A 22,882-nucleotide genomic window follows, 5' to 3' on the forward strand; every position below is an offset into this window, starting at 1 on the left:
TCAAACGTCAAAATGTTTACATTTGCCTTTTTGACTCTGTTCGTACCTTCTACCGATTAAATATCGATATAGTTCAGAGATGTATGTACTAAAAGTGGGTGTTGAAAGAAAAATATTTGAAAATGCAATCAAATATTTCATATTATACCAAACGTAGCTTAGAATATGTTTTGCAGCAGAAAGAGTATAGATATTTTATACTGAATTATTATTTTATCAATATGCGGCCGCAACAGTTTTAGTAAATCCACGAACCCTAAAAAACTTTTTTATTTTGGCAGTGTTGGTAAAGTTTTGAACTCATCTGGAAACATTGACCAACTAAGTTTTGAAGGGAAGCAAAGTAAAAGTTAACGCCAATTATCTTCAAATCTAAATACAGAACACATTTTACCTGATGCTTCTACATATTGAAAGAAAAATTTGTGGTTCGATTGCATTCGAAATACACATTTTTCTTTAAATTTCTTGCATATGTACATATATATATCTTATAAAATCGTGAGACCCCTCCCTTAATTAAGTCAAGTTACCACTGAAAACTAAAACAGCTGTTCGATTTCACTGTGACATACATACATATGTGCACTCAGATTCTTTTACTGCCGCGGTTTTTTAGCAAGGATGCTGGTATTTCCTCAAAGATGTCTGAAACTTCTAAAACTACAACTGAGATATGGCACTCCAAGTGGTGTACGTTACATACAAAGTGCAACCAGTGACTGCCCTTCGGTGGAAGTAAAATTTTCAAATGGGTAAAAGCAGCTGACAAAATTTGAAACACGTTTTAGTTAACGTAATATGCACAATATTCCTTTTACAGGCGTAACATGACTATAAGTTCCGGCAAATTTGCGCGTTTCGCCAATGGTACCGCTGTTTGTCAAATGGGCGATACTGCCGTTATGGTAACTGCGGTAGCCAAACCAAAACAAGCGCCCGGTGCAAGTTTCATGCCGCTCGTTGTGGATTATCGGTTGAAAAGTGCTGCATCTGGACGCATACCCATGAATTTTATGCGTCGTGAATTGGGTCCATCCGAGAAAGAGATACTCTCCGCACGTCTCATAGATCGCTCCTTGCGTCCACTTTTCCCTGCAGATTTCCGTACTGAAACGCAACTTGTATGCAATATGCTGTCAATGGATGCGATATATTCACCTGATGTCCTAGCCATCAATTCCGCTTCAGTTGCCTTAAGTCTCAGTGACATACCTTGGAATGGACCAATCGGCGCAGTACGGTAAGTAAATTGTGGGCATTGCAGTAAAATTATGAACTTATATAATAATTATTCATTAGTGTGGGACTCTGTGATGGTGAAGTTATAATCAATCCCACAAGGCGTGAACTGCAAACATCCCAACTGGATTTGGTGGTGTCCGCAACGAAACAAAATCTCGTCGTGATGCTTGAAGGCAAAGGCAACATTGTGTTAATGCAAGATTTGCTCAAAGCCATAAAGCAAGGCACCAGAGAGGCGCAACTCATCATCAACGATATTGAACGTTTGCAGAAAGCATATGGTAGAAAAAAGCGTGCCGTTGAAGCAGCACCTGTAGTAGACAATGAAATATCTGAGGCTGTGAAGAGCATGAGTGAAATGCGACTGCGTGAGATCTTCCAGGACGCAACACACGACAAAATATCTCGTGATAATGCCGTGAATGAAGTGCGCACAAACGTGATAGACAAGGTGTGGTCCTCTTACCCAGACACCGAACCAGCACTAATTGGCGAAGAATTTAATAAAGTCTGTAAAAGCATTTTCCGAAATCTGATATTTGAGGAGAACAAACGCTGCGATGGACGCGACTACGATAGTCTGAGAAATATTAGTTGCCAGGTAAAAGAGATGCACCAGTAACTCTTGTGCCAAACTCACCTCCACTCTTTTGCAGGTGGATCTTTACAAGCCGCTACATGGTTCGGCACTGTTCCAACGTGGACAGACACAAGTTTTTTGCACTGTTGCCTTAGACTCGCACGAAAGCGCCATGAAATTAGATGCTGCGGCAGCCTTGGACAGGTTTTCCATTAAACTATAATATAAATTTAACACAATATTAATTTGTTCCTAATTTTAGCGGCTTGAAGGCCAAAAACTTCATGTTGCACTACGAGTTTCCGCCTTATGCTACCGGTGAAGTTGGGCGCATCGGTCCTATCGGACGTCGTGAGCTCGGTCATGGCTCACTGGCGGAGCGCGGACTTGTACCCACATTGCCGCACGATTATCCATTCACCGTACGTCTCACCTCTGAAGTGTTGGAGTCGAACGGCTCCAGTTCCATGGCATCGGTTTGCGGCGGTTCCATGGCACTAATGGACGCGGGCGTGCCGGTCACCGCACCAGCTGCCGGCGTTGCCATTGGCTTGGTAACGAAATACGAGAATAACGACACTAAACACATGTCGGATTATCGCATTTTAACAGACATTTTGGGCATTGAAGACTACATGGGCGACATGGATATGAAGGTGGCGGGCACGCGCAAAGGCTTCACCGCTATACAGGCGGATTTGAAAATACCCGGCATACCGCTGAAAGTTGTAATGGAGGCATTACAAAAAGCGACTGACGCCAAAGGGCGTATACTTGATATTATGGGCGAAGTGATAAGGGAGCATCGGTAAAATGCGCGTTTTGCTTTTCCTGCATATTTTGAGTTAAAATTTCTACCCTTTTGCAGCAAGTATCCAAAGGAGTGTTGGCCTGTGACTGAACGCATAACCATCGAACCACACCAGCGCGGTCAACTGATTGGACCCGGTGGCATCAATCTCAAACGCATCTACCTCGAAACGGGCGCAACACTCACAGCAGAGGATGAGACAAGCTACAGCATTTTCGCGCCCTCACAAGCGGCCATGGACGAGGCAAAGGAGCATATTGATACGCTGCTGGTGAAGGAACTCATACCGGATTTGGAGTTCGGCGGCGTCTATGCGGCGAAAATCACAGAAATACGCGACACTGGCGTCATGGTGATACTATACCCCAGCATGCCGCCAGCGCTACTGCACAACTCACAGCTGGACCAAAGAAAGGTGCTTATAATGTTTACTTGACAGCTGCCTTTGTGTTTGTAAACGTGGTTTTGCTTACAGATTGCACATCCCTCAGCCTTAGGTCTGAAAGTTGGCCAGGAAATACAAGTGAAGTATTTCGGACGCGATCCCGTGTCCGGTTTCATGCGTTTGTCCCGCAAGGTGCTGCAAGGCGCCGCCTCAAGCATACCACGCAGTCACAATAAGGCAACGGAGGAGACGTAGTGAACGGCGCCGAATCATTTTGTTTTGGTACTGTTCGCAGTTTAATACTGCCACTTGAAGAAAACAAACAGCTTTTGTACATATATTAAAAAAAATGCAAGTTATAAACTTTATTACAAACACTGACCACACACACATGTATGAATGTATATGACACAACTGAGCGGATTAAATGTACAACATAAATTATTAGCATAAAATAGTTAAATAAAATATAAAATAGATGGTAAGATTGTAAAAATACATTGTTGGCAAATTGACTAAACACACTTAAGAGACTACGAAGAGATTGTGTTAAATAAATGCTTTAGCGAAGCAAATCTGAGATTTTGAACCACATTGTATAGAGGAGACGTTAGACAATTTAATTGCAATCACTTTTTCAATTTTTTTTTTTAAACAAGGAAGTGGCGGGTCAATGCACTGAGTGTGCAAATACAAGGCGCTGATGGCCTGGTTGTCAGTGCTAATCAAATGATAATGCGATAATACGAATCCGATATGGTGTACAAGGCAACTATGGTTGCTTTGTCGCCGGTTAGGTAGTCAATAATTTCATCTGTAATTTCGGTTATATACCGTTTGAACTTAGGAAACCTGTGAACGAAACAAAATTGTATTCAATTATTTGAAAAAATTCCGTATAACGGGTATAATGGTGCATTTACCGCTCTATCACATTGTTAATTTCAACTTCAGTCTCCTTTTTGTCGGCTTCACGCGGATTAATTGCGCCCACTATGGCATTAACGGTGACTGGCGGCAGCTCCACCACCAGCACAATGACGCTCTCCTTCTTCATGAACTGCGACAGCGTGACGGACATCTGCTGCGTAACCTGTTGGGGATTTTTTTGTTTTTTTTTTTTAATATAATTAAATAAGAAATTTGTAGATTTTAAAGATGTTGGAAATTTCCACTTTTTGCCGTCGCGCACCTGATTTTCGTAGCGGCGCCGCAGGTTGGCCGTCAGCTTGTCATGCACCACAAACACCACCTGCACATTGGGCCACTGACTGGGATTGTAGCTGCTTTTTATGCTCGCGTTCGAGGCAGACGTGGACAAACTGTAATCGCCGCGTCCATAATTACCGCCGCCACCGCCACCACTGCTGCCACCCCCACCACTGCCGCTGTAACCGGCATTGCCACCGGCACTACTATTCGATAACTGACTGACATAGTCGATGGCATTCGCATTGCCCAATTCGGTGCGCAGCTTGCGTATGAAATCGACGAGCTCGGCACGCGTCACATGGCGCTCCTGAAAACGATCGCGCTCCCACGAGCTAATGCGCAAAGCGCCATTCTCTGCCACCAATATTATATGCAGAGCGCCCAATTTGGCGAGATCTCGCGCTTCATCACCAGCGCCGGTAGCGGACTCCACCACATAGCAGCGTATGTTGGCGGACCACAGCAGGCGCATAATGTCTGTGACATATTTTAGTGGCGCGCGTGTGCCATTCACGCATACCGCCACATCGATGGCGCGACAATCTTTCATGTAGTCCATATCTAGGGCGCCCACCAGCTTGTCCAGCCAGAATGAGAGCCCGACGCCGCTTATGACGCGACCGGGTATGTTCTGATTGAAACCCTGCGCTTGCTTCTGGAACTCATTCAGCAGTGTGTCGTAGCGCTCGCCCATGGCCAGGACTGTGGAATGCGCGCTGCGATTGGGCTTAAGATCGGCGATCAGTTGCCATACCACGCCGCCGCTGCTGGCGCGATCGTAACTGATGGGCAGACCGGCGAAAATATGTATTGGACACTAGGACGAAGAAAAGGAATTGCGTTCCGTTATGTCAAATTAATGCATTGGCATACTCACCGTTACACCCAGACTGTGCGCTAGGCTCACAACCGTCTCCAACTCCCTGAGCGCGCTCTTTGCCAGCGACGCGGCTTCGCCCTTGCCACGTATCAGCGATTTCAGCGACGAATCGTCGACACTGCTGCGTGTGCCGCTCATCAGGAAATTCGCGAGCAACAGCTCGATTAGCGCCGTAGCCGATGAACGTGATTTCTCCATGATCACCGTGACGCCCGAATGGAATTGAAATTTCGAAATCCGCCCCTCAATGTAGTCCGCTATATTCGCAAATAGCTCGGTGTACGAGGACTTCGGCACATTACAGTAGAGCAGTATGGCGCGCAACAGCTGTGTGTGATTCATGCGTATGCGCATATTCTTCTCGCGTAGACGCGGTATCTCATTCGTAATCTCAAAGGCGAGCGCCAACAGTTCGGCATCTACGATGGGACTGCTGGCGTATGGCGTAATTATATCGAAGGCACATTCGTAACTTTGTTTCGGGTGAAAATTGAATACTTTCTCTTCGCGGTATACGCGATCGACGCAATAACGGCGCATCATATTCACACCGTTCATGGCTATGTGGCGCGCGAACTCCGTACGCAAATCGCTGGGCAGCACCACCACACAGCCGGAGTGTGTCATCAGACGCACGGGATTGTTCCATGGATTGGTGCGCTTCGACAGCGGTGACAGCAATGGTGTGTCCACTTCGATGCCGCCATGTTTGCGAAACAAACCGACAACCTTGGCCTTGACACATTCAAAAATCGGATTCAACGACACGAAGCCATCCAATGAGATGGGCGCATTCCAGGATTTCATGTTACGGGAGCTGCCAAAATGATAGGTGTATTCGAGCAGTTCGTCGCTCTGCTGTTGCAGGCAGCGCGCCACCAGATGCTTGTAGGCTTTACTTTGAGGATTGGCCAGCGCATGACGCAGCATTTCTTGCAATTCGTTAGCTTCAAGTTGCGCGGGCGGCACCAAATCTGAGGAGAGCAACTCTTCGGCGGTGGGACGCTGTGCCGGTTCGTGATTCAGCAGCCAGCGTAGTATCTGTAAATAAACATTAATTATAAAATTACATAGTATACAACTTATCAATAAAAGCCTTGCCTTGACGGTTTTCTCATAACGGTTATCGCTCAGCATATTTTCTGGTATAACAATGGCGGCGGTGCGCAGCGCGACTATGGTTTGCACACGTTCCATGCCCGTCTCGAATGGCGGCTGTGACATTTCGAAAAGTATTATCCCCAAGGTATACATGTCGACCTTCTGACCGTAAGTGGATTTCGAGGCGTTGCCGGTCAACTCAGGCGCCACATAAAGCGTGGTGCCCACCTTGCCGGTGCCGGTGCCATCCTCTATGGAAGCTACCTGCATAGATTGCTGATTTGTTTGCTCATCTAAAAAGCATAAATTTGCTTAATTTCTTTAATTTATTTTATTTGTGGAACTTAGACATACGTTGGCTTTGTAGCGCCAGAAAACTGGTTGTCGCCAGACCGAAATCACCGATTTTTATCTGATCGTGCGTATCCAAAAATATATTAACAGGCTTCAAATCACGATGTATAATGCCTTGTTGGTGTATGTGTGATAAACCCTCAGCTATTTCGCGAAATAGACGCCATAGGCGTTCCGTGTCTTCGTACAGGTTATCATCTATGGCAGTTCTATGAGAAGTATGAGAATTTTAGTGTTTTTGCTGCATATTTTGTACAGAAAAGTAGTCACCTCAATGTGCACTTCTCGCAGAACTCCATTTGTATGTACATAACTTGCATAGGTTTAGGTGTGTTGCCGCCTTTTGAGACTTGCCGCGACGATTCTTCCTCTTCGTCATCGTCGTCATCATCATCGTAATTGACAATTTCGCCATTTGAGTCCACAAACTCGATGCCATCGGAGTCGGAATCATCTGCATTCGGTCTGTATACAAAGATTTCAAGTAAATACCAAACTATAATATATTTATGATATTTGAGCACATTTCGTACTTACACACAACCGCTCCACATGCTGGACGAGCTTTCGTCGCCTACTTTTACTGGCAAAGCCAATTGTGATGATTTTGTTGGTTTATAGCTGACGTCGTTGCTGTCTGACACTTCATCGCCCAAGAGTTTATCCTACAATTGTTATGATTTTAGTTGTTATTGTACAACACTACTTAAGGAAGCGTTTCCTTACCATTTCCGCTTCATCCGCCTCAGTAACGCTCTCGATCCAACTGTTAAAGTAGCGCACAACATTCTCGTGGTTCAAGCGGGAGAGCAATTCCACCTCACGTGTCATTTTCTTATAAAGTTGGCGACTACGCGCTGACAGTGGTATACGTTTTAACGCGTACTGACGGTTATCTAATATGTTGCGTACCTGGAAATGATACATTTGTTTCATCACAGAAATCATTATTCAAATATCTGTTATTAAATGAAGACGGTATGTTAAGTTTTCCACGGCATTTTTAAGTAACCGGATCAAAACCGTTTTATTATCCGGCCAAGGCAGACACCTCGGTACCAAACCTTGAAATTACTTTAAATAAATTGTTCAGATCGGACCACCATATTAAGAAAATCAAATCCTTGTGTGGGGAAACTATTTCATTTGAAGACTTATATTCACGTAATTTATCACGAATTATTGATTAAAGCAAAGGCACAGTGTCCTTATAAATTGCGGTCCAAAATAGAATAAAAAAACTGAAACCTAATCACTTTTATTTGCGAAGGCTATTATACTTTTGGTTCAAACGTTTATCTTTTTTTATTGGTTTTTATTACCACAAGCTCACCTTCAGCACATCACCGAAAGCGCCCTTACCCAAATATGTGAGCACTTCGAACTCATTGCGCAGTCTGGATTGGCTCACGGGCATTACAGGCATAACGGACAGCGAAGCAGGCTGATGTTGTTGTTGTTGGCGCTCGAGACGATCCTGCGGTTTAGCATTCTGCAGCGCGGCGCCAGGCGTTCCACCAGATATGCGCCGTGGCATTTTCTGTGTCAAAGCAAGCGCAAGTTGTGCATTAGCTTTATCGTCATGGCTGAGCAGGGATGAATGTAGAAAAGGATGGTCCAGTAGCTCTGAAGCCGAGAGTGTACGATCAGAATTGCATCTGAAAATAGTTGAATTAAATATATAGCAAGACAATAAAATGTGGTTATGTTTAGCGTACTTGTCGATAAAATCACGCATCTCGTACGTATGTGTTGACATTAAACTCTCGATGAGTGCTCCAAATGCGGGTAGATCACCTTGCACCGAACGCTGGCCTATACCGCCCACAAGCTCTAACAAGTTGGGTACCAAAGAAAAATCTGTGCAACGCAAGGTGCCCGTATTGTCCATAAATACTGTGCTATCCATGAGGTGACTGTGCGAGACGCCTTTGTTGTGTAGGAAAACCAGCGCGTCGAGCACACCACGCGCAACCATGCGCACTCCTTCAATGCACCAACCCAGACTGGAGGATATGTTCAACAAACTGGTGCCGAGCAGAAAATCTTGCACCAAATACACAATCAGTCCTTCCTTGCGTTTTATGCATAACACACACTCGTACTGTATAAGATTTTTATGGTGTAATTGTGAAAGTGTCGTGACTTGTTTCTCAATAGAGGCTATAACATCATCGACGCGATGATTACCACCGCATTTCGGCTCTGTTGCAACCCAATAGCAATGTCCGCCATTTCCACATTTTTGTTCCAATTGCGAATACTTAATGGTCCATTCGGTTACATAGAGTAGTTGACCACTGTCCAAATCTATGCCTGTGTACGCAACACAGCCTTTCTGTGAGTGACCTGCAATTGTAGCGAAAGCTTTGAATGAAAAAAATCAAATTACAAATGTTTATGCATGTGTTCAACTCACCTAAACAACAACCTCTTTGTACTTGCCGCCCCACTCTATGGAAGTAAAGCTTTTCGCTGTTGCGATGTTCCATACATTTGTTTGGGTAACAATGACTGCGATAGTATGGCGATGAATTCTCGGAACTCTCCGATGAGCTGGCGTGATAGTTTGATTCGCTCATGCTACGACGTGTCTCACCACTACGCCTTTTTGCTTCACTTTTAAACATTTCTTTACGACGCTCAACCTCCTCGATCAATGTTTGTCGCTCTAAATTTTCCTTACGTTTCTGTTTGTCAAGTCGTTCCTTTTCACGCTTTTGATTTTCCTGCAACATTTCGTCGTAGAAGGAACCGCGCGGTGGCTTATTATATTTAAGTAGAAAAGATTGTACAGTTTGCGCCAACTCATATATCATCACTTCACCGCGAAGCTCCTCTGATTGCTGTTGTAATTTTTGCAATAACTCCTCTACCAACTGGTCTGAGAGTCCTTTCGATTCTTCTATTAGTATTTTGGGCGCGCTGTTTAATGGAAATAACTGTTATACCGGTATTTTATTTGCACCAAATGAACACTTACATTTTTGGATATTTCGATGGGCATATAATATGCAGTTTAGTGCGCGCGTATGCTTCCGTGTGTCCATTTGAGGAATCGCGCAATGGCGTTAGCGATATGCGTATTTCGGTTGGTTTCCATTGCGCCGCTGGCGTATCTGTGTCACAGCTGGGACGTAACACCTCCACATCGTTAGCGAAAATTGCCTACAATTTCATATTTTTCAATAAATTAGTTAAAGTACTATTGTTTTATTGCAATTGGGCACACCTTAATCACTTCTAATTCGTGTATTTGACGCTCACGAAATGACTCCTTCACCACCGGTGTCGCCATTGCCGTGACGTTTTATCGCTTATATTCAGGATTTTTGTGTAAAAAATATCACTTCGTCCGCTTTATAAACTGTTGTTGCAGTTCTTAGTGTACCCCTCGTTCTGCACATCACTTTTCTTGTTTTAGTTTATTTAGTAACCCTCGTTTATTTATAGCGCTATTTTATTGTACCGCGATTTGCAAAAATTCAGATTTTACGTATTGCATTCCCTCCAGAAAAATCCAGTGATGAAACAGCTGGTGGTTTATTATCGCAAAAAGTAATTTATCGTTTGTTGCGCATCTTCAGTTTCTAATAGGAATTGTTTTGTTATTGTTTTGTTTACTTGACGCTTTATCAGTTGTTGCATGCTAGTCCCTATCACACCGCTTGAACTTGCGAATTTGCCGGTTGCGCTTATCGATAGTTAGCCATGGCTGTATATCGCACCAGCGAGCGATAACTTATTAGCGATGAAATATTTGTCAATTCCAGATCTTCGAAAACTATTATTAATCGATTTAATTTTAATCGTGCAATTTTATTGTCATTTAATTTTCTGTTGCTAATTGTTCCTTAAATGCTGGCCACCAAACCATTGCTCCATATACAAGAATTGGTCTAAGGACACCTGTATACTTCCAGATGACTGTATTTGGTTTTAGGCCACAGTTCCTGCTGTATTTTTTTATTACTTTTAATCCGTTTCCCAATGTTAATTTTCCAGCTCAGGTTGGAATCGATCACGTCCCCTGAATATTTTGCTATGAAAAACAGAGAAATCAGTTCCATTTTACTAGGGTTAACGTCGAGTCCGTTATTTGCGGCCCGTTGATGTAAAGTTGGAAATGTTTTCACTGTAATCTTTCGACAAACTTAAGTCCTTTGGTCGTGTAAAGGAATTTTGATACAAGTGATCCGGTATGAAGTTAAAGTGTGTGAGGATTTCTGAGTGTTCAGACAAGTGTTCTTTTAGGAACACATATTCTCTGAGCCTGATGGCAACTTTCGCTGCCATACGCCTTTCGATGTTCACGGATACTATGGCGTTAAGTGCTATGGTTGGAGTGGACCTTAGGGCACCACACATGCTGATGTACCCCGCACGTTGAACACTATCGAGTTTCATTGCAAGTGTGGTCTTTTCTACAGCCCTCCACGACATTAAAACTCCATAGAACATAATGAGCTTGACTATGGTGTCGTAGTGTCAGAGAACCACTTTCGGTGCGAGACCCCAACTTTTGCCAATGGCTTCTCCTCATCATAAGGCAATCATTTCCATCGGCACCTCAGATAGAATTCACTGTGAATAACTCAGTTAAAAAAATATAAAGAACACTCTCTTCCGCTCTTTATTTTCATTTTGTATTGCACAACTTTAGAGAACACTTCAAAAATTCTTCTAACTGAAAAATATTTTCGGAAATTCTTTAAACTTTTATAAAAAAAAATCTAAATTGCTTTTTAGTCTTTAAAATTTTAACCAAACAATTTTTCGCGCTAAATTAAGTATAATTTCCGCTCGTGCAGCCAATTTAAAACCAATCAGAGGTCCGTTGCAGCGCATGAACATCAAAGCCGCTTTAAAGGAAAACGAAAAAGGAATTAGAGAAAAACGAAGATGTCCCGTAGACAGCGCGTTGTCGTAGTAGTGGATGAGGATGTACGCGGAGGCGATCCCGAAGAGTTCCGCAACGTTTTGGATCTCTCCATGTCCATACCGTCACCCGCGCTCAAAAGCTTCAAGTCAACCACTTACGCCAAATGGGCAACACATGCGCATACACAGCCGCTGCGTTTCGATTGTGTGGGCACAACACGGAACGCATTCGTACGTGCCGAATATGCCATGCTCATGGACGAATTGTTTCTAAATAAATCCAGCTGCTGCTTGCTGCAATTCTTTCCGCTACGCGAATGCCAAATATCATTTTTATGCAGTTTACTCGTCTCCGAGGTGGACAAGCGTATCATGACAATGCAGGCCAGGTTAATGAAGATCAAGGTGAGTCGATTTGACACGATGTAGAGCTATAGTTATTACCAAAATGTTGTGCTGCCTTTCGCAACTCTGTCATAGGTCGAATATTATGATCTACGCAAGTATGATGTCGTCAATTTCCTCGGCTCCAGCCAACCACGTTCCACCACGAAGAATAAACGCCATTCACGTCCGCAGAATGTATTTAGTAATACCTTGGAATTATTGCGTTGGCTGCAAACCCGTTACCTGCAGCTCTTCGCCAAGGGTCAAGGCACTGAAAACATGGACCTGGAGTTCACTTTCAGCGACACACAGACACGCATCCACACCGTGCGCCTTTCTGTTATGCATGTTTTTCTCTGTCACATGGATAGCGATACGAAGACTTGTCTTCGTAATTGCTTCGAGAATATACATAGCGCGAAACGTGGTCGAAAGAGTATTATGCTAACCGATTGTCTGCGCGAAATACTGGGACCAAAAGACAACTGGTTTACCTGGTTCGTCTTCCATGTGCCGATAGCAAAAGGTCGTGGTATAATCATTGATGATCAACTGAATTTAGCCAGTTCTGCATACGCCGGTATCAATGCGAAAGACTCTTCAGATGTAAGTGAAACCTGGTATTTTACTTCCTATTTATATTTTAACACTTCAATTTGCAGGTCAAAGCGCCGGACGATTTCGACCTAAACAGCTTGCTCTCCTTCTTACACGTCTCGAGCGGTTCACAGCTGACTGTCAATTCGCAACTGGGCGCGTCCACCTTAAGTATGGCACAAAATACTCCAACCTTTATTGCAGCTAATTCGTCCCGCTCGATATCCAACAGATTAACGAACAAGAATAATCAGACCTATAATCTGAATACGTGGTACACGAAAATGGATCAGCTGGTGCCGGCGGTGCTCAAACACATTCACAGTTTGTACGAGTATAAATATCGTGAAAATATACAAAAAATTTGTTTCGAACTCAAGCACATGTTAAGCTTTAGCTCGCTCCGTCCAGCGAACAGTAATTGTTGCATGGGACGTGAAGCTGAACGCTCGGAGTCATTAGATAAGCTCGAAAAGAATTATCTCATGATCATAAGGGAGTTCATACGTTTGGCTAAAGAGATCGAGAACTCGCCGGATAGCGTGATCTTGCGTGTCTATCTCGATGCCAAGAAGAAGGAGATCAAAGATTATGCTACGAGTTGCAAATTACGTCATTTGGAGATATGCCAGAACTCGCTAATCGAAACGATTAAAGGCGAAAGAAATCTGCTGACCAAAACTGGTACAAATATTGAGTTTATTAAATATCCATCCTTCAAGGCTACCATTTCGGGCAATGCATAGCATGAGGAGTAGATTTAACTGCCGTAACGGTACTCTGAAATATATTAGGCACCAAATTTAACTGCATTTTGGCAATAACTTACTGTGCTCACACCTAAGCTAAGCAGTGAGTACAGATATTACCAAAGTACGGTTAAAATATGATATCTTATTGGAAAAACGTAATCTATGGCTGGCTCGTGATGAGTTGAAGTTTGAAAAATATGAATAAAAATTGCAAAATCTGAATATCACTCCTTAAGACAGTCTTGTAAGTTGAATTGGTCTTGGAGTATTCGAAAAAGTTTGTACTAAAAGGCACACGAAATTACTAGCTTCTAAATAAAGACACATCTCTACTTGAATCGAGTAGGCTCATTCCTCATTACACGTGAGAGTGATCTGCGAAGTATCAAGTCTACAAAAAGAAACGTAATTTAGAAACATGGCGATGCTTCGACTTCTTCTGTCTCAAATATACTGGAGGTTTACAAAGACCTCCTCCTCAAATTTCGACCTGGTCAATGTCATGCTAAAAGAGCACTTTGACATAGTAGCGCTGTGTGATCATTATTGCCCTTCTCCAGGTTGCCCATGTAGATCCCACCTTTCAAATTTCAGAAAAAGGTGATTAGACTTTATACGTCGGTTAGGAACGAATTCGTCTTTTTCGAAATCCACTTTCTCGACTATTACTTGGTTTTTGGTAAACACTCCAATGTTACGTCGAAGGTTACAAAACTACAGCAGCTTTCTCAAATATTGTATAATATGCGAATAAAAGACCCCTAGAAAACTGAATCGGTCCTGTGTGAATTAGTTTTTTGCTCAAATTGCCACATCAAGTGGGAGCAAATCGGATTTTCATACTCAGCGAGGACTAAAGGAACTGAAGACGGTCTCCACCCGGACAGTGAGAGCCATCTATCTGAAATTGGAATGCCTATAGAATTTAAAGATAGTAAGCCACAAGTTCTTGCAGTTGGTATCCAAACTTCATATTTTAATTTCATTTTTATTTTTTACGTTCACTCGAGTTCGCCTGTGGTTAGAAATCTTAAAAAAATTTACCAACGGAACTTCAACAAATTAAAAAATTTGACAGTTTTTGTGTTTCTTATAACTAAATAAAATTTAAACTGTTCAGAAAAAAGACGATAAATTATTTTGGAGAAACAACAATAAAACATTTCGGCAAAAAAAAAAATCCTAAAAATAAAAGATAAACCACGCAGAACCCCTTAAAATCAATAGTTTTTATGAACGCAATTTTGTGTTAGAACTTGCGTAAAATATCCATGGATAGAAAGACGTCTGTGGAATGGCTTGACGGCAGCACAACGCCGACTCAGAAGCGTTTACAATCGGCGCGCAGCTTACGCAAAATGCTGAGCAGCGACCTGCTTGGTCAGAGCGCTCGACCAGATGAACAGTCAAAAAAATCGTCAGAAAACTCACAGAGCGAGGACTCGCCCAGCACTAGACGGGTACACTTCGATTTCGTTGGTAACGGCACGGATCCGCGCACGCGTAACGAAATGTTTGCGCTGACACACCAACTACTGGAGAACCGTAAAAACTGTTGCCTCCAACGTTTCTGCAATAAGCGTCTCTGTCCGCTTTTCTTTCTACACCAACTTGTGGTGCGCAATGTCGAGCGACGCCTACAGCTGATGCAGTGTAAACTTACCAATATCCACTTACGGTACTACGATCTGCGCCAGCATCCGATCACCGGTCACTTCTTTCATTTGTTGCGCAGCGACATGAGTTTCAGTACTACGCATCAACTGTTCAAGTGGCTGGACTCACAGTATCGACGTCTCTTCGGCGTGGGTCAATGGCATGAGATAATCGAGATCAAGTATGAGTTCGAAGATCAACGCTATGTGATCCATAAGGTCGACTTGGTTATAATGCATTTGTATCTGCACAAATTGGATGTGAATTCGAAGCGTAGTCTGTGTCGGCTGCTGCGCACTCCATCACCGCCAATGAAGCGAGGCCCGTTGAAACGTGGTGTTTCCGATGAGCGCAACATGCTGATCAATGACTGTATTAGTGCGCATTTCGGTGGCGGTGAGCCTTGGTGGATACTCTTCGACGTCTCGCTGGATAGAGGTCAGATCACTGGTGATATGTTGAAGTTGGCGCACAGCGCCTACATGGGTATGAAGGAAGAGCATAAGAAGCTAACGAGTACGCATAATGATTCGAGTGAGACCGGTGATCGGTTGAAAGGCGGCAGCGTGCCGAACAATCCCGCGGAGGCAAAGAAATCGCCACAGATGCGTTCGGCCCTTCAGCGTAAACTCTATGCTTGGACCGAACGTTTCGAGAAGAGCTTCGAGCGTATTTACAAGGCTTTGCAGCAGTATTATGATTGTAAGTACGCCGAGGGCGTGGCACAGTTGTGTCATAATGTTTGCCAGAAGTCAAATCAAACGGATCGAAAGGAGTTGCTGGGCGAGCATAAGCAGCCCCAGTCCAGCATGCAATACTACTTTAATCGGTACAAGTTGGCGCAGGTTTCGCTGGAGAATCTGCTGCGTGAGCTGGAGTTTTGCGAATACAAAAACAGTTTGGTGCCCTTTTTGCGTCGAAAGGCGAAGGAACTCAACGATAATGCCGCCAAATATAAGGTCTTGAAATTGAAGTTGTGTAAGACACAATTGGCAGACGCCATCAAAGATGAAATACTGGCTGTGCGTAATAATTAAAGACAGAGTAATACTATATCAAAAAAAAATTTGCTAAGCTGAAGAAAGAAACATAAAGAATGCAATAAATCAAATGGAACAATAGAAGTTTGGTTGAGTTGATTTTAATTTATTAGAGAAAGAAATACACTTGTGGTTCTTTAGGGCCTTCACGCATGGCTTAGAGTTCGGTTCAAGACAAAGTCAGGGGTCCATCTAATTATTATTATGCTGTATCAAAATATTAACTGCTTTATTAGATTCCGATGTGTTCTTCCCTGATTTACATTATTTTTGTATATACAGTCTGTCTAGTAAGGGCATGGTCGTGTTAATTTATAAAAAAAAATATTTTATGAAACTTTCATATTTATATATGTATACATTGTACACATTACAAACAATGATGCAATTTGGTCAATAATGCTTTCTACAAATTTGACGGCGTATTCTAGTGGTAAGGATCTCCAGATCCGACGAATTTCGTAAGACAACTGCTTCAAAGTGTATGTGCGTCTTCAACAAAGCTTCTGTTTAATAAATACCCACACATTTTCAATAGGGTTTGCATCTGGCGACTGCGACGGCCAATCCAATGTAACGATGCCAGATTGAGTTTTCCACTGAGTACAGAGCTTGCTGCGGTGTTTAGGATCGTTGTCCTCCTGCGGAATCAAATCTTCATTTTTTTCTGATGAACCATCGTTTGGCACATAGCAGTAAAGCCTTTTTGTAGATTTTTATCATTTTCGTGGCATTTAGGTTGTCAGTAAAGAGGTACAAAGTGCCGAATCCTTGCTTTGAGAAGCAGCTCCAAAGGTGCATCTTTATTCCATGTTTTACGGTCCGCTGAACAAGCCTATTGGTGGAAGTTGACCTGGCTCGCATGAGGACAGAACGTGCCCATATAGAACATTCATCAGTAAAAATGACATTTCCAAAATCTCTATCAATATTCTCATGCGCCCAAGCGAGTCGCTTTGTCACAAGCTTTTCAGTCAACAGAGGCTACTTCATTGTGTTGCGCCACTTCAGATCATGAGTATGAAGAAGGGTTTGGATACTTTCTAAACCTTTTGCCATTAATTTTGCCTGTCCTTGCCGCAGTCTTAAAGCAGGATTCAGCGAAAACAGATTCACTATTCTTTTTTCATCTTTTTTGTTCACTTTTCCTATCGAACCACATTCTAGTAAATCATCGACATCGCTGTATCCACTTCTGTACAAATGTCTTCGACTTTCTCATATCGCTCATTTGCTGCAAGACCGGCATAATTCAAAAAACGTGATTTTGGAGTTAATGCTGCAGAATTGTTCGTTATATCATACTTCATGTTGAGTGAAAAATTCATATGAATACCTCTTATATGCTCCGCTTGAGAAGAGGTGTAAGGTTGGAGTCACCGTGTAAGGTTGTAGTAAGTGTAGAAAACTTTAACGCGTTTTCTGGCGAATCGATTTTTTTGACTTATGCCGGTCTTGCAGCAAATGAGCGCTATATTTAGCAGCCGCTGATTGCGACATTTTGGGACCTTTCGGGTGGATGCAAAGGAACACAGTCTTCCCTCTATCGGCTCGCGAAGGAATTAGAGTGAAATCTTCGGTAAAGTCGACCAGGCTCTTACTTGACAGACTGTAAATACATTTAAACTGATTTATTTTTTTGGACTTCAGATGCTCTGTACTTAAATCATGGAATAGAACGCTTGTTCCGATAAATTTTCGTAAAATTTGTAGAAGACGTCGACAATTAGATTTATCATTTTGTCTAACTTCTCAAAAGTGGATACATATAGTCATAACGGCCTGAGGTAATGTCAATATTCTGGAATAAGGTGCAATCAGATCAAAAATTGGAACAAAACCCCAAAAAACGTTAACCCGCGGTTGCATCGGAGTTGTAATATCCCCAAAAGTTGCATTTTTATAACATTATCTTGATTTTGATCGTTGCTATAGTGGTCCGATCTAAACAATTTCTTCGGATATTGCATTTATAAGTATATTCGTAAAAATATCTCGTCATATAAAAAAGATTTCCATGAAACCACTTGATTTCGATGGCCCATAAACGGCAGCTGTAAGCTATCGTGGTCCGATATTGGCGATTCAGTTTAAAGAACAGTTTCTTGGTGAGAAAATGATGTGTGCAAAATTTCTGGTCGATATGTCAACAACTAAGGGACTGGTTAGTATGTACGTATATGTTTAAAGTATAATTATGCCGATGGGTATTTTAAGCGGCCCACTCACGACAAATTTGTTTGACAAATCTGTTTGAAGACGGTTGAGCACTCACGACAAACCGATTTGACAAACTTTATTTCCATTGTGTGCTTCGCGGAGTTAACATGTCTGATTATAACGCGGATGATGTAATTGCGCTACTAGTAATACACCAGTGCATGAAGCGAAAAAAGCCAAATGCAAAAAAAAAAAAAATAATAATGAAGAAAGAATGGATGAAAGAGTGGTTATGTGAGAGATATAACCACTCACATGTAAAACTATTAAATTTTCACTTTTGCATTGCCATAAGGCCGGTTTCATTTTTAAGTAATTCAATAAACTCTTCCAAAAAATGTTTGCTCACGCTTGCCATTTTTTTATCCGCTGATGTTTACTCTGCAAAAATTTCAAGCAACTGACCAAATGTTTGCAAACCACGCCACTCACGACAAACGAATCCACAAATCGGTTGTTAGTTTTTGAAATTTGTCGCAAACCTTCAATCCGTTTGACAACATGCCCACTCACGACAAAAACCACCTCAAACTCAAACAGATTTGTCAAACAAATTTGTCGTGAGTGGGCCGCTTTAGAACCAATTGAATTTTTAAATATTTTTCAACAAGTTAGGAAGAGCTAAGTTCGGGTATAACCGAACATTTCATACTCTTGCAACTTGCAAAGATTAAAGCCAGTGAATTGCCTTCAGGGAGATCGACCCACACCACCTCTTCGTCGATTTTGAAGGCCTTCGACAGCGTAAAAAGGAACTGCCCCTTTGACGCTATGAACTTGGTATCCGCGCAACGCTAATACGGCTGTGTAAGCTGACTTTGAACAACACCATCAGAATCGGTAAGGACCTATTCGAGCCATTCGATACCAAGCCAGTTTGCAGCGGCTATGTCATGTCGTTCGAATGGATGAAAACACTTTAGCTCTGAGAGTTTTCGACGCAGTAGCCGTCGGGGGAAGCAGAGGAAGAGGAAGACCTCCACTCTGTTGAAAAGACCAGGTGGAGAAGAACCTGACCAGACTTGGAATCTCCAATTGGAAAATTAGCTTTACCCGCAAAAGCCGTGAAATAACATCAGTTCGTGACGTCGTCACTATAAACTGATGACAACTTGGTTCATTCATGACGTAGCGTTTTGAGATGTTGTACTTCAATATTCTTGTGTTCAGTCAACATCTACGGGGCTGCAGCACCCTGCAGTTGCTGTGGGTCGGATTTTCTAATTTTACTTAAGAGCTGATATCGAAAATTTGTCTCGGACTGATACTAAAATTACTAGTTAACCCTTTTTCTGTGGAAGAAAATCTAAAACACATAACTTCGCTGTCTTCTTCATTGTTTTGCTGGCATGTACATATGCATGTACGCATGTTTATTGTATTTATTTTTCTTTCATTGGTAATTATTATAGTATTGGGCAAATCAATTCCATTACACCTGGCTGTAAGCGAATGAAATTAATTTGTGTACATTTTCTATATAATTTCTATTTTACACTGCAAAAAAATGTACGTTTAATTGAATTCTAACAGCTATAAATACAATGCAGTATTATTTAATATATAATAAATATATATGTATGTATATGTGTACAATTAGATGTATGTATATGTGTGTGCATAAAATCAGTTTAGCAAGTTAATTGTTCGCATTCCTTTTTTTCCCAGTGTATGCAGCACTTTATTAAATTCCAAAAATGCGCTGACGCAATGACTAAATAGTGAGTAATTTTGTATACATAAAAAACATACATACATTCATATACATTATGTAATCGTAATGATAATAATATTATTGTCAACAATTTTTCCAATACAGTTTTAGCATTTGCTAGTATTTCAATATCATACAAACATATACAGTTATATATTTACTTAGTTACATAGTGTCACTTAAAAATAATTTTTAAAATTTTCAGTTTTTTTCATATCATTTTTATTTATTAATATACTTTCTGCTGGTTATGCAATAATTCAAACATTTTAGACCTTGTATTTTATTTTTATTTATTTATTTGTTGTTTTTTTTTTAACTGAGTCACGGAAACAACCAACGGAACACTGAACAAAGAACAGTTATAGCAAATGGAAAACATTAATTTAAGACTCTAAGAGGATTTAATTTTTTTTGTTTGAGCGCTCAGGTATTTAGTAGTGTTGCTTTAGTTTAAATATTTGTTGTTGCTACAAAGATTTGCTACAAAATTTTCTATGGTAGATATGTTTTATATATATTTTGTGTATATTTGAGAAATATATTGGAGTATACATACATACTTATGAATATATGTCACCTGAAATGCAAAATAACGTATCATCAAAAAATTCTAAATTTAGTGTCTTATTGATTACTCTTCACTACTTCAAATTATATACATAATTTTAAATATGTTCAACATTTTCTGGTTCTGCGGTCATATATAAATCAGTTTTAATCAATATTAATATTTTGTTTCACTCATGTTCCATTTTATTCCGTGTTTCATTCATGCCACTTTAAATTTCTGAAAATGTTGTTACGTTAATTTGCATTTCAGGTGACGATATGTATGTATGTATACACAAATATATTTCTCAAAATTTCAAATCCACTCAAGGGAACCTTGCTGGAATTTATTTTGAAGTTTTAGCTGCCTTTTATTGTTGCTTTTGTTTTAAGGATGGCAGTAACAATTGGATTAGTGTGTACTCACGTATATATACATACATATACATATGTATGCATTGGGGTAGGTAACCGATCATTTTGAAATCAGTTGTTAGAAAAAGTTTGAGTACTTTTTCAATAATTATTTTCGATTTGAGAAAAAAATTAAAAATATACATACATATTTAATATGTGTAAACAATGAATTCTAATAACTTTTTTATGTGTTACTAAATTAATTTAATTTGACTTTAAGAAAAAAAAAATAATAAAAAATATCAAAAACACAAAAAATATTTTCCAAAATTTTTAAAATTAGTCTAAAATTCTTTATGTGAAAAAATTAATAAATTTGTTAAGCGAAAATAGTTAAGAATTATTATATTATTTTTCATAAAACCTTTAAGTATTAATTTGGCTCCCAGAAAAAAAAAACAATAATACAAAAACAAAAAAAAAAACAGAAAAAATTTGAAAATAATTAAAAAAAAAAAAAACAAAATAAATATTTTTTAAGTCAACCAAAATAAAATTATTTGTAGATAAGTTTGAATAAGTTGTATTATTAGTTTTGCAGTTTTGGTTTTTCAATTATTTATTTTATTAATAATAATTTTTATTTCTAAACATTTTGATAAATTAATTAATTAATAAAAAAATACTAAGAATATAACTTATTCCGAAAATTTTCTACAAATTCCTTTTTGGTTGACGTAAAAAATATATTTTTTGATTTTGTTATGTGTTTTTAAATTATTTGTAACAATTCTCATTTTTTTAAAAATTAATTAATTTTATTAATTTTGTAAAAAGGCAAAAAAAAAATCAAAAATACAAAAAATATTTTGGAAATTTTTTTTTTTTTAATTTATTAATTTTGTAAAAAGACAAAAAAAAATAAAAAATACAAAAAATATTTTTGAAAATTTTTGCAGATAGTTAAAAAAAAAAAAAACAAAAAAGATTTGAAAATAATTAAAAAAAAATATGAAATCTGATTCTTGCTTTAGAATTTAAAAGTTTTTATGTGAGAAGTGAGCGTGGTTGCCAGCCGATTTGGCCGACTTTAAAAGATAGGAATGTTTGGGTAACTACGCAAACCGAATTTGGCTCAAAATATAGCAGATACTGCTTGAGATATACAAGTACGATTTCAACAAACCTTAAGGTAGGGGCTGACACGGCACTTGTCCAATCTTTACACCCAAACCTATTTGTATAGTCCTTCAGTTTCATCTTGTTAGCGAAGTTTATTGCTTGTAGCGCACTTATTCAGTGATGCATTTTTAGTAGTGTTCAACAATACCGTTAATGGATGTGATAACCACACATTACTCGTACATTCGCTCGTGCAACCGCATAATTTTTTTTTATTTTCTTCTCTTTCTTTATACATCTTCCAAATTCTAAAACAATAATAAAAATAAAACAATGTGGCAATATTAATAATTTTATTTTACACAAGCGTTTTTTTATTGATTGACACAGATGCGAAATAGTAACAAAATTAATCGTGCTTTAAAAAATTAAAAAAATCGATGCAAAAAATGTTTAAAAAAGCTTAACTTAAATTTAAAAATATCTAACCTAAAGAAAAAAACTTTTAAAAGCTTTTTGGTGTATGTCGTGTCACTGGCTATTGTTAAAAGCAAATCTGTTAATATACTATATATGGTAAATTAGGTATATTTATATACACTGGAATATGTGTTTCAAATCTCCATTTTTATTTTATTTTTACTGTTCCCCTTCCAAAAGCTCGAAAGTTTAACTTTAAAAGCTTTAAGCTTGCATATGTGTAATTAGAATGTCTTAAACTTGAGGGCTTAGAGTTTTTCTGATATTTTCTTAAAATTATTTCGGGTATATTTGCAGCATTAATACAGTTCTATATTCTATATGCTGAAATCCAATTTTTTATTATGATTTCTATTTAAAAATACTTAATTTTTAGTGGTTTTGCGCTAAAAAAGCTCTTAAAATAATTATTAAGCATGCAGTATGCAGCACTGGACTATTTCATTGTATTAGGGGTATTCACAGCATATTGAAATTTTTGCTTAAAAATTATGGGTTTTTTAATACGGTTTCCAGCTTAAAAGCTTTCGCTAAGAACTCACTGAAAAAATACTAA

At 39.8% G+C, this 22,882-nt stretch overlaps 3 protein-coding genes across 3 annotated transcripts; 2 read left to right on the forward strand and 1 right to left on the reverse strand.

The window, feature by feature from the left end:
• Positions 1 to 556: 556 nt before the first annotated feature.
• Positions 557 to 3,545, forward strand: LOC105231012 (polyribonucleotide nucleotidyltransferase 1, mitochondrial). The gene is made up of 7 exons (XM_011212085.4): positions 557 to 755; positions 824 to 1,243; positions 1,303 to 1,846; positions 1,902 to 2,029; positions 2,088 to 2,633; positions 2,694 to 3,051; positions 3,112 to 3,545. The coding sequence occupies exons 1-7, from the start codon at positions 625 to 627 to the stop codon at positions 3,274 to 3,276; spliced, it is 2,292 nt and encodes a 763-aa protein (XP_011210387.2). The 5' UTR covers positions 557 to 624; the 3' UTR covers positions 3,277 to 3,545.
• LOC105231013 (eIF-2-alpha kinase GCN2) lies at positions 3,334 to 10,178 on the reverse strand. The gene is made up of 14 exons (XM_011212086.4): positions 9,801 to 10,178; positions 9,552 to 9,736; positions 8,988 to 9,493; positions 8,287 to 8,917; positions 7,902 to 8,226; positions 7,295 to 7,480; positions 7,106 to 7,233; positions 6,839 to 7,033; positions 6,569 to 6,777; positions 6,215 to 6,507; positions 5,111 to 6,154; positions 4,214 to 5,050; positions 3,945 to 4,114; positions 3,334 to 3,873 (listed from the first exon to the last, which is right to left on the reverse strand). The coding sequence occupies exons 1-14, from the start codon at positions 9,864 to 9,866 to the stop codon at positions 3,747 to 3,749; spliced, it is 4,902 nt and encodes a 1,633-aa protein (XP_011210388.2). The 5' UTR covers positions 9,867 to 10,178; the 3' UTR covers positions 3,334 to 3,746.
• Positions 10,179 to 11,202: 1,024 nt separating this feature from the next.
• Positions 11,203 to 13,407, forward strand: LOC105231014 (hypothetical protein). Its single transcript, XM_011212087.4, has 3 exons — positions 11,203 to 11,854; positions 11,930 to 12,442; positions 12,499 to 13,407. Exons 1-3 carry the CDS (start codon positions 11,471 to 11,473, stop codon positions 13,177 to 13,179), a joined length of 1,578 nt encoding a protein of 525 aa, XP_011210389.2. The 5' UTR covers positions 11,203 to 11,470; the 3' UTR covers positions 13,180 to 13,407.
• Positions 13,408 to 22,882: the final 9,475 nt, after the last annotated feature.

Source organism: Bactrocera dorsalis, chromosome 2, assembly GCF_023373825.1.
Source record: "Bactrocera dorsalis isolate Fly_Bdor chromosome 2, ASM2337382v1, whole genome shotgun sequence".
NCBI lineage: Eukaryota > Metazoa > Arthropoda > Insecta > Diptera > Tephritidae > Bactrocera > Bactrocera dorsalis.

Excerpts from the sequence above, each read along its gene's own strand:
- LOC105231012 (XM_011212085.4), top strand. The coding sequence starts at position 625 with ATGCTGGTATTTCCTCAAAGATGTCTGAAACTTCTAAAACTACAACTG. Across the intron at positions 756-823 it reads GAAGTAAAATTTTCAAATGG|GCGTAACATGACTATAAGTT; the intron begins GTAAAAGCAGCT and ends TTCCTTTTACAG. Across the intron at positions 3,052-3,111 it reads CACAGCTGGACCAAAGAAAG|ATTGCACATCCCTCAGCCTT; the intron begins GTGCTTATAATG and ends TTTTGCTTACAG.
- LOC105231013 (XM_011212086.4), bottom strand. The coding sequence starts at position 9,866 with ATGGCGACACCGGTGGTGAAGGAGTCATTTCGTGAGCGTCAAATACAC. Across the intron at positions 6,508-6,568 it reads TCTGGCGCTACAAAGCCAAC|ATGAGCAAACAAATCAGCAA; the intron begins GTATGTCTAAGT and ends TATGCTTTTTAG. Across the intron at positions 5,051-5,110 it reads CGCACAGTCTGGGTGTAACG|TGTCCAATACATATTTTCGC; the intron begins GTGAGTATGCCA and ends TCTTCGTCCTAG.
- LOC105231014 (XM_011212087.4), top strand. The coding sequence starts at position 11,471 with ATGTCCCGTAGACAGCGCGTTGTCGTAGTAGTGGATGAGGATGTACGC. Across the intron at positions 11,855-11,929 it reads CCAGGTTAATGAAGATCAAG|GTCGAATATTATGATCTACG; the intron begins GTGAGTCGATTT and ends ACTCTGTCATAG. Across the intron at positions 12,443-12,498 it reads ATGCGAAAGACTCTTCAGAT|GTCAAAGCGCCGGACGATTT; the intron begins GTAAGTGAAACC and ends TTCAATTTGCAG.